The sequence below is a fragment of the Arachis ipaensis genome, chromosome B8, assembly GCF_059453495.1.
Source record: "Arachis ipaensis isolate K30076 ecotype BB chromosome B8, ASM5945349v1, whole genome shotgun sequence".
Lineage (NCBI taxonomy): Eukaryota > Viridiplantae > Streptophyta > Magnoliopsida > Fabales > Fabaceae > Arachis > Arachis ipaensis.
In genome coordinates, this window is record NC_142443.1 from 139093661 (window position 1) to 139105995 (window position 12335).

The window sequence follows — 12335 nt, forward strand, 5'->3', positions numbered from 1 at the left end:
AGCACACCCTAAAGGACTGAACTCCTCTCACATTACTGGTTAATCAAAATGTGCAGTTTCAGACCCTCATGGATGCTAAGAAAATACAATAATGGATATATCCCTTAATCCCTGCCATATGTTTATATATAATATTAATACAAGAAAAATTGCTTCTGCTTCTTTGTGCAGCTAAGCTGGTAAAAATAAATAAATTGTGTAAAAATGCAGTGTTCCAAATTCCAATCAACTCTTCTTGTCTTGGAATTGATCAGCTGCAAATAGCTTCCACTGCAAGTTTCCTTGATGAACCAGGACACAGATTGTTCTTGAAATTCTCTTCGGCTAATTTTACGACGCAATCGTTTTTGTTTAGACATGCCTGCAGCAGTGAATCATATAAGGATCAACATTGTAATGAATCAATCACAAAATCTTTTAAGAATATATCAAATGCGATGCGAAATAAGTTGCGAAAAATGCATACCTTTTCAACAACTGTGCTACTATTGGGATCATGGCAACTTCCCAAAAGGTAAGATCCACATTTTCCAGTAGGGGTTCCAAAGCTAGCAAATTTCACTGAGGATATAATTGTGTTTCCGGGGCATGTTAAACGGGCAAAAGGAGTGTTCTTGTTGATTTTATCTTCACCCTGAGAATCAAGTCCAATAGAAGGGTAATCCTCGGCAACATCGGCACATGCTCCGGTTACTTTACGCCTAAGGAACTTAATCTTTGTTGGATCTCCGCCTTTCTCCTCGAAAATAACAAGAGTGTTCCCGGATGGCTTGAACCAAGACCTTGGAACATGATACCTAAAGAGAATGATACATACATAGTTTTTATAGTTATGGTGAATCATGAATGCTTTCTAGTTTCTAGTTTCTTTTCTTCACAACTTATGTTAGTATTTTCTTGGAATATATCTCATACTTGTGAAGGTTTCCACAGAACTCTTCCATCCACTTTTAGTTATGAAATCAAAGGGGAAAAAAAACATAGTGCATTTAAATTTGGGGTAAATTACATCAACCTCTACCGAGATAGGGGATAATATTACACATGACATCCCTCGATTTGTCGTGTTTACATGTTCTTATCATGTTTGTACTAATCGAGGGGTGTCATATGTAATATTGTTAACCACAGCGAAAGTTGGTGTAACGTACCCTTGGATTTGTGAACCTTACTAATGCATATAGTGTTACCATTTCTGTGTAGGCTTTCCACAATCAGTGTCACATTTGTCAGGGAGGAATTTGCCTCTGTAGTCACATTCTTGTACACAGTCTTTTTCCTCGAACTCGCTATTCCGAGCCCAATATCTTCCAATTTCTTCTCCATTTAACCAAGCTAGACCCTTTCCCATATGCAACATATCCAATCCAATTGGTTCATCCCCGGACGGAGCATCCACGACGGCCTGCATGACCAAGTGATTAGAATACTAACTGAAAAACACAACATTAAATAAAAAAATGACAGTTTCCATAGTTAATGCCAAAAATAAAGAAACTTGGCTACCTTGTACCATGTTAATGCCTGCCCTTTAGGTGGTTTGGATGTGGTTGTCCACTTCAAACTACTCGACCCATCTCCCTGGTATAACTTCAGTTGTTCTCCTTGTACTCCGATCTGGCAAAGCAAGAAATATAGATGTAGGACAAAAGGGTAATAGAAATTTTCATTTTTGATACCATACTCATGTTTCTACAAATGATTGAAAATCGGATAATGTAAGAGCAAAAATACCTTGTAACTCCAGGCACTAGAAGACAAGTCTACTGTCCCATTGTTGAATCCCTTAATCTTTACACTTATCAGTCCTGCTCCGACGAAGTCGTAAAATGGTCCAGCAGTCTAAAACATCAGAAAATCATGGCAAGAACTCAAGTCAATTAGTGGGAATGACAACAAATCATTCTACAATAACTATTGTCTCAAAGGTAGTTAACTGTTAGTACTTATAATTTAAAACTTTAAACTAATGAAGAGTAAATTCAACAGAGCTTTTCAAATTTCTATTAACATTTTTTGCCACTGAATTCCAAGCATCAGGGTAGTTAAGGAATCTCATAAGGAGCAAGCAACTCACCGGTAAGCCAACGGTCAAGCATAATAAAGCAATCTCATTCTTCCCTGGCCTCAGAGGAATAGGATTCTTGAAAAAGAATGGCGAATGTGTACCATTTCCAGTTCCGGTACCTGAAACAAGAAAATGGTTTAAACTCTGAGATTCCATTTAAATTTAATTCCAAATACCTTCAAACTTATTAGATTTATCAGAGAGTAACCTTGGTACTCCTGATTCACAAATGCATGGAGAGCATGACCAGTGGAATTTATTAGAAGAACTGGTTTGCTTCCATTCTTTAGGAACTCTTCATTTTCACCAACATATATACTGCCATAAACACAAAAGTTAGCCGTAATCGACAAGGCAACTTACTTTACTAGTACATTTCAACTCATTCATACATGTCTGAGCATTTTACATTATATATAGATGAGTGTGTGAAAAGAAGCAGCATGCGAACTATAGACAATATGATGAACATGCAAACCCACCTATGCTTTAAAAGAGAACCAAATTGGATTCATAAAATATAATGTCTTGGTAGTGATATTCATCAATTTTATTAACATGTATTGAAACCGAAACTCTCCAACATTACCAGAAGAAGAAGCAAAAGCAGATCTTATAAAACATTTAATAATAAGTTATTGACTTCCATGATTCCAACATATTTTGGTAGAAATTCCTAGGTGTTCCGAAAACAACTCAGTACCCTTACTCCTATCAGTACCTTGTTGTGTGCCACAGATAATCAGTGGTATCTTTGGTGGTATTTATAAGGTCAACAAAACCGGTTTTAACGAAGTCTGCCTCCCCCCAGATTCCTGCATTCTCCTTCAATACATCCCATTTGAAAGTCACTGCACCTTTATCTGATTGCTGCAAATTCTCATCAATCATCGAAACTACGTGTGTCTGAGTAGAAACCTGTTGAAGATTTCATGGCTAAGTGTGCAGAATAGAAAAGGAAATACATAATAAGATCAATACATTAAAATCTTTTACATTATTCTATTTCAGTCATATTGGCATACATATACACCAAGGTTTTAAGGAAAGATAATCATAAGATTGATATAATGTGTCTCAATGTATGCAGAATTCTATTATCATTGCTGAACTTGCAAAATGTTCTACTTTTAAGGACACGTCTGAAAACATCACCGAAACTATGAGCAATGCATCAACTCTGAACCGAGTTCTTTATGTAGAAGTTTGTGAACACATAGACAAAACAAGGCTACTTCATCAAGGAATGAAGTCGGTGGGATGAAGGAACAGAAATAACATACCTTTGCCGTGTTAAAGACTACATTCTTGCAATCAGGAAGGATGCTAACCGACCACGCCGGCAGGTGATATGACATATTGCGAAACTCCACCGTCCTATCATTTTTGTCGTCAATGTTTGCAATAAAGGCAGCACATGCTCCTGATTCATCGGTATAGACATCGGCCTAGTACAGTGGTAACCACATAATGGCTTATAATTCCATACGAGTACACTATTAAGTACCATCAAAATCAAATACAACATGGAAGAAGGAATGTGAGAGCAAAAACAAATAAACAAAGAAATGCAACCTCAGATTATGATTAAATAATTTGAATAAGCAAATGAAGACAGAAAATAATGGCCATGGTAAAAGATCCTCTATAGTTCTCCTTTCTTTTCGCCTTCATTATTGATCATCTACTCGAAAACATAACTAAGTGTAAATGCTTAAAAGAAGGGAAGTACCTCCACAGAAGGACCAAGGGTGATATTAACTGATTTGCCATTAAGCAATACAGGCTCACATAACTTGATAGCTCTGTGAAGCTCCTTAAGATGTCCCCATTTCGGGAATCTAGGTAACCCTGCAAAAATATGATAAGCTTACGAAATTAACAACTTTAGCATTGATTGGTAGGACATCTAACACAAGAAGGAGACTTAAGCATACACTGTTTATTTGGAGAATTCTAAATTTTGTTTTTTTTTTTTTTTTTTTGAGAAGCTTATCCAAACAACCTTACACAAACTTCAAATTTTTGATGACTTACCATACTCATCTATCGGGGCATCGTAGTCATAACTTGTAGTAATGAATGGACCACCGGCTGTACGCCCGAAATTTGTTCCTCCATGATACTAGTAAACATGATTGAGATAAATAAAACCAATATTAGAGAAAAATAAAGTATATGGCATAGCATTTAGATGCAAGATATTTTAATGGTAATACCATGTAGTAGTTTTGCACACTTCCACCTTTCTGGAAGAAACGAGCAACTGCATATGCCACATCTTCAGCTGGCCGGTGAGGATTTCTTCCACCAAAAGTTTTGAACCTTAAATTAGTAGAAGACCACAACACAGATCATTAAACATGAAATACTTTCCCCTTTTGCAAGATCAAAAGAAAGTTATAAATGTATGCACAACTTTAACTCTTCTAACTCAAGATAAAATAAGGCTAGAAGAAAAATATCCTCACAGTTTTGTTCTAAATAAATTCTACAGGCAACATAATTAAAAATTGAAAATGACCATGAATCGTCTCATCTTTAGCAGAAGATGATAACTTAAAATCCATGAAGTATTATTTATATAATAATTAACTGAAAATTTTGGCATACATATCTATTTTAGTAGCTGCACTAATTTTCACTTTGATTTGATACATAATTGTCAAAAATAAAAAATTTGATACATCTGAATTTACTCAATAAATAAATTACTCATGATAAATACATGTCACTATGGCATGGTAAAATGTACAATTTTTATGCAAAAATATGAATAATGGACTACAAGGAGCAAGTTAATAATGGATCCAGCATACCATCCAGGCCAGTTCTCGGTCCAAATTTTTGGCCTATTTGGAGAAGTAGGTTTAAATTGGTCACAATAGAATGAGTTACAGGTATCTATCTGCAAAAGAATTGTGAACAGTCAGTGTATCACTTAAATGTGACTAGCACTATAGAAATACAAAAGAAAAGAAAACTTATATTCATATAAATAACAAAATCTAAGAATTGTGCAGTACAAGAAAGCTGAATTGCATAGGCTGCAACATATTGATTCAAGATAACATATATTATATAGTGTCGCGTTTATTATTTATGATTAGTAACTTTGAATATCTTCTTGCAACAAGCAACATGAATCCAGGTTGATTTTACAAATTTATAGTCATACCACAGGATCTGGAGCATCCCATTGCTGGCACATTATCCACGGGACACCGGTATTCTGAGCAACAGCCATCTTTGCAGCCCACATTGCATACTTCTTACCGTCCTCCTTATAAAAATTTTCATAGTATCCGTACTCATTTTCTATCTGCAATATTGTGAAGATTCTAAATTGAGTCATTGGATTATATATGTACAAAGTAGAATACAAACCATTGAAAACAAATCAAAGTGTTTATGGCTATACTTGCCTGGGACAAGATGATAGGACCCCCTTGCGACGCAAAAAGCTTCTCTTGTTTCATAAGATTTACTATGTATGTTGTAAAGTTCTGCATATGAGACTAAACCCCAAGAAAAAGCTAACTATGTTAAAGAGATCACAATTTTTTTTTGTTCTACAATTAAATAAATGAATACAGAATTTTGAGTTACAATTGAAGATCATTCTCACATACCATAAAAGGCTGATTGTATGTCCGGAACACCGTGCCTGGAATATAATGCAACCATACCGGTACACCACTGTAAAATACAGCTTTTGTTTAGTTCCATTTTTCATATTGCTACAAAATAATAGTGAAAAATAGTAGTTACTTACCCGTAATTCCATTCCGCTGCAACAAACGGGCCTATCCGAAGAATCAAGTGCATTCCAGCCTGCTGGACAATCTTCACAAACTTGACTAGATCGAATCGTCCTCCAAAGTAATACTAACATTACATCATAAGAGAGAAGAAAAGAAAGTCTCAAATTTTCTTCAATCTCAGTATAAGCTATAGGACTCTTAAGAGTATGTTGCAGCTAACAATCAAGGTTATCAAACTCTCAAGTTAACTAACTTGCAAACTTCTACAGGTACACCAGTTTAACTGTTTCGATCACCAGTCAAATTTACGAGTCGAGTTCTATGATTCAAGTTTGCTTAACCTCATCGAGTTCCCGAGTTTGATAACCATGCTAACAAGTAATAATGCATCTAACTATCTAAGTTACTTCATCATCTTACTCACATTTCCTGGAGAAAGCTCATGACCGTTCCAGAAAACATAGGTTTCTATGACATCTATGCCTCCTTCCTTAGCTGTTTGAACAAGACTTGGCCACATCTGCCACAATCACAGTATGTCACATACACAAAGTACTGAAATTACTCATCACAAGTTCAAAAAAAGAAAAAAAAAATGCTGAGCCATATATAATAATAAACAGAATTCAATTCAACTACAGATCAATAAACACTGAATGTGAATAAACTGACATTGAAAGACACTCTAAAAAGCTGCATTCATATTAGTTCCCTCCAAATTCCAGCAAATAAGCAAAAGTAGTAACTAACAAAGATCCCTTTTCAATAACCCAAAAAATAAATAAATAAATAAATAAATAAAAGAAAAAACCCACAAAGCTTATTCCTTGAAGAATGTGGTTTTGACTATAAAAAAGGATTTTTTTTTTTTTTTTTAAACTTATTGAAAAATAAAAAGTTTTCACTCTCCAATTTAGAGCTAGAATGTTGAATCAAAAAGCAAAGTTGGAAACTTTAGAGTTAGAATGTTGAATGTGTGAGTTACTGACAGCGGGAACACTTCTGGGGTAGTGAATGGAAGCAGAGAGAAGAAGCTTCCTTTGGCCATCAATGATGAGGGAGCGACCATCGTAGCTGACATTGGAACCCAAAGCAAGAAATGCGAATGAACAAAGCAGGCAGAGAAAGAAACAAAGCTTCATTTTTTATTGTTTGAGATGTTGAAGAAGATATTATTTGGAGCAGAGTCTGAGTGTTCTTTAATAGAAGAAGAAGGAGAGTTCTGAAGCAAGTTGATCAAGGTGTTAAACTGTTAGTTAATTGAATTGTTAAGGGTGATTTGACAATAATTAACCCAAAATCAAAAATCAAAATAAAACTTCTTAGTGAAGTAGAAAATATACAAATTGGTTTGACAATAATTAACCCAAAATCAAAAATCAAAATAAAACTTCTTAGTGAACTAAAAAATATACAAATTTGAGTGGATAATTTTAATTTTGATGCATTGACACAGCAGTACAATTATATTGATTTTTTAATGATTATTCACTCTAGGGGTGTCAAAATTTTCTGAAGCGCGGGGATCCTGCGAGGACTGTCTGGAATGGGATCCAAAGGCGGAAAATTTTTTCCGTGGAGATGGAGATAGGAACTAAAATCTCCCCCGAGACAGGCACGAGGACCCGAACGGGGATCCCCGCCCTGTCCCCGATAATTTCCCGAATTCTTGAGTTTATTTAAATACCCTGAATTTATTTTTAATATATGGACTTTTTAGTAATTTCACCTATTGAAAATCCTAACCCTACTTTATTGAATGTCTTCTATTCTCTCCTACTACTCCACTTAGCACCGTTTCAAAGCCCCAACTCTCCAGAAAAGTTCAAAACTTCCAATCCCCCATAATTGTGTCAACAGTCACAGCCATAGCAGTATACCCTCTTGTCAGTCGCTACCGGCCACTCTTTCTGCTCAGTGCTTACCCCCTTATGGACTATGATTTTTATGTTGTATTTCTTGACTTATAATCTTTGATAAGATATGTTTGTAATAATGTTTTGTAGTTTTTTTTTTTACTATAATTTTTCATATAAATGTTCAACATAGGGAGATGGGGAATGGGGCCCCGTGGGAAATACAGGGAACGCGGAGAATAGGGATGGGAACGATTATCCCACATGGCAAGGATCGGGGTGGGGATGGGATCAATTCTGGGGGCGGGGACGGAGAGCAGGGAGGCATCCCCGCCCCACCCCGTCCCATTGACATCTCTAATTCACACGGTCAATATAAAATATAATTATTTTTACTGTTGTAATATTAGGTAATTGAATGTACTCATAAAACTACTTTATATTAATTGTATATCAAAATTAAATTCATACTGTTAATGTTATATTATTTTAAAAATAAGTCACATTATTATTTAAAAAATTAAGAATATATTACTTAAATATAACATAAATCTTACTAGTATAAAAAGTAAAGTCTCTTTACAATTTATTAAAAGAATAAAATTTGTGTTATTATTTTCTTAAGAAATAACCTTAAAACATTTTTCAAATAAATTCCTATTTCATATTGTATAAGCGAAATAAATATATTAGAATATAATATAAATTGAATAGTGAAAAAAAATAAGTCATCAACTTTTAAATTTGAAGACAAATAAATTTTTAATTAATTAAAAATATAAAAATAGTTATTTTTTAAAATACAAGATATATATTTAAATTCTTTCGTTTAAAATATAAGAGGATAAATAAGTTTTTATAAGAATTTGAACATCTCACATTTTAAAAAATAAATGATATTTTTATATTTTTAATTAATTAATAACTTATTTATCTTTAAATTAAAAGGTTAAAATTTATTTAACATTTTTTTATTAATTAATTTGAGGATGAAAAGAGTTAAGTAATTAACTAAGTTCTTTAGTCATTAGCTCAAGGTAAGCTATGTTGGTTGGTTCGATTTGGTTTGATTTGTTCGGTTCAATTCGGTTCGGTTCGATTTGGTTGGGTTGAAATTAGTATTTCCAATTTGAGCCACCGAACTGGAAAGTGGGCAGTGTTGTTTCCCACCAGACAGATATTGCCAGTTTGTATACAACTACGCTCTGCGCACCAAGATTTTTCATTTTGTGGATAAATATACCAAATAAATATATTTACAAAATTAATGTCACTTTAGTAATTTTAGGTTATTTATAATTGAATTTCATAATTTATCTCTCTTACCAAATGAACTATTTATTAAGTAACTTGTTATATATATCTATATTATTAATACAACATTATGCTGTACCTAAAAATACAAGATTATGCACAACAAAAGATTAAGAAATAAAGTAATTATATTATTACAAATTCATTATTAGGTAAAAATATTTTGATAATGTTTTTATTAATAAGTGATAAATATTTTTAAAAATAATAAATATTGAAGACAAAATTGGCATTAAAATTAATATTAAAAATATCGTTACTAATAATTCAGTGCATATGTCATCTTATTTTTAATACTAAAATACATAAATTGTTTCAATCTCAATTATTTGTTATTGTAGGATGAGAAATTTGTAAGAGTCAGTAATTTTTAGTATTTTTTATTATTATTTAGTTAATATAAATATTAAATTATTTTTAATTAATAAATTTTATTAATTTATGTGTATAAATTTTAAAAATACGAATACAAATTACATTGATTTATGTATATAAAATTATAATAAATATAAATATAAATTATATGTTTTTTATATATAAAATATCTATAAATATAAGTATAAATTATTATTAATTAAATATTAAATAAAAATAATAATATTTATTAATAATATAATATTATTTTTTTAAAAACTTCATAAATAAAGAAAATGAAATAAATTTATTATCGAAAATATAAATGTAAAGTTATCCTTTTACTCAACACAAATCTTAACATCCAAAAATAAATTTGAGTTAGTTAAATAATTTGTTTATTTATTCACTTAAATAAATATTAAAATTTAAATTATATTTTATATATATAATAATTGATTGATCGATAATAAATTTTTAAATAAAATTTAAATTAATAATAAATTAGTCTTTGATACGCCATATTGAAAAGATATTGTAGATGGCTAACAAAATCTTCAAGAACCCACATTGAATTTTACTTATTTATTATTTGTTTGTATGTTTGTTATTCTTAAAAGCTTAAGACATACAGCGTGCGTGTAAGCATGCGCCTCAGTCTCAAATCTCAAAAGTTAAATATATATATATATATATATATATATATATATATATATATATATTTATTGATTAGATTTAGATTTTAGTACTCCAAATCTATTTGGGACCAAATCCCAAACTTAAATTGACTAGTGTCTGCACTTTGCATGGAGGCACTCAATGTGGGGTCATAACATTATTTTATGACGGATCTAATCTTGTATATCTATGTTTTTTCAACAACCTACCTATTGTTTTGCCATTCCAATCCCACCCACGTTCTTCTTTTAATACATAGTTTGTTTGTTTGTTCTTTAATTAAATTACAAGCCTTCTATATTACGTGGGTATACATAAATGATAAATACATCAATTAACATTTAGAATTTCTTAATGCCTAAGTAATAAGTATAACAGAGTGATTCATTAATATATTTTATTTTGTCCATAGTATTTTCTAACTCAATAGATATTTAAGAGTTTATCATTAACCAATAGATTGTTATATGCACAAAATGAGATTTAAACTCTCAACATATATTTAAATAGATAAATGAACTGACCATTCGACCAACCCAAATTAGTTGTGATTCATTAATATATATCAATATAGATTTACAATTTTTTTTATCCTAAGACTTTGTTTAGTTCTTCTAAATATCAAATCAGTATCCAAAAATATTTAGTATTGATAAAATAATATCTGATATTTGCTATTAACAAAATGATCTCTGAAAGATTTTAAAATTTGACAAAAATATCCAAATATAACAAGTATGATGTCACATTGAATGAAAAATGCTGATCTGACTATCAGAAGAGCTTCTGTGATGGTGACAATGAGCTCCAATGGCGTTTCTAGTGAGGAGGGGAGCTTGATTCGCTAATTTCTTTCCTCACCTCACTCCAACCCAAAACTCTAATCTCTTCCCTCACCTCCTCTGCTATCTCTTCTTCCTCCAAACTTGATTTGCTCCACCATGCATGGTCATAAATCCAACCTCCAAGTTCATCAAAGTTGATGGTCTCAACCTCCACATCGCTGAAATCAGAATAGGTCATAATCCACTATACTCACATGCATTCTGTTTTCTTATGCTTTTGATTTCTTGACCCCGTCACCTTCTTCAAACTCTTTCTCTCTCTGGCTTTTTATTTTTAGGTCAAAACGTCGTCATATTCTTACATGAGTTCTCTGAGGTATGATACTCCTGGCGTCACTAGATGATTGCCCGCGCCAATGCGAGTTTCAGAGCCATTGCTCCCGATTTCAGAGGCTACAGTCCCTTCGATTCCTCATCAAACGTCACATTCTCTCATCTTCTTACTTATCTCCTTGTAATTCTCAATTCTCTTGCTATTCCCAAAGTAATACATGGTAATCTTAGAGCAAAGCGAAGGAGGTGAGAAAATAGATTAGGGTTTCGAATTGGAGGTGAAGAGGTGAGGAAAAAGATTAGTGAATACGCTCTCCCTTTTCTCACTGGAAACGCCATTGGAGTTCTCTGCCACCATCACTGGAGCTCTTTTGATGGTTAGATCAGTATTTTTCGTTCAATGTGACGTCATGCTTTTTACGTTTGGGTATTTTTATCAAATTTTAAAATCTTTTAGAGATCATTTTGTTAATAACAAAAATCATGTACTATTTTATCAACGCCAGAATTTTTCGAATATTGATTTAATATTTATCTCAAAAAATAAATAAAATACTAAAAATATGATATAAAAAATAAAAAATACAAAAGTTAATATTTTTTATATTTATTTAATAATAAATTAAATAAAAAATAAATTATATATTTTTATATTTTTTATTAAAAATATAAAATATATTAATTTAATCTCTTCTGTGAAATATATTTTTTATTTTTATATTTTTGTCTTTATATCTGGCGGTTATAAATAAATGGATTAGCGGATCATCATTTATTTATTATTTTTTTATCAAAGATAGGAGACTCGAACTCGCAACCTCTTAATTGAGTATGGGGAGACTATGTCATTTGAATTATTACTCATTCGTTAAAAATTTGAAAAGATATATGACTCGAACCCACAACCTCTTAATTGAGTATGGAGAGTCTATGTCATTTGAGCTATAACTCATTGACAACGAATCATCATTTATTATGTAACTAAGATGTAAACTTTATATGAAAATTTATATTTTTCTTGCAATGAATTCGTGTGCCTTACTCTTCGGTTTAGAATTTGCGCTTTGGTGCCCTTTAATTTGCTGCCGTTTCTTTCTTTATTTATTTTAAAAAAAACGCTTACAGCCAAGAATTTGATAGTCATTTTCAAGAAAGAGAGCACTAACAACTTTCTCAAAAATAT

General features: G+C 31.8%; 1 protein-coding gene across 1 annotated transcript; it reads right to left on the reverse strand.

Moving 5' to 3' along the window:
- LOC148550054 (beta-galactosidase 10-like) lies at positions 1-7484 on the reverse strand. The gene is made up of 19 exons (XM_088496296.1): positions 6822-7484; positions 6257-6352; positions 5844-5956; positions 5701-5767; positions 5494-5586; positions 5247-5390; positions 4888-4976; positions 4288-4393; positions 4106-4193; positions 3801-3919; positions 3352-3516; positions 2790-2986; positions 2277-2386; positions 2078-2187; positions 1735-1842; positions 1507-1617; positions 1191-1405; positions 467-797; positions 1-361 (listed from the first exon to the last, which is right to left on the reverse strand). Exons 1-19 carry the CDS (start codon positions 6972-6974, stop codon positions 251-253), a joined length of 2526 nt encoding a protein of 841 aa, XP_088352422.1. The 5' UTR covers positions 6975-7484; the 3' UTR covers positions 1-250.
- Positions 7485-12335: the final 4851 nt, after the last annotated feature.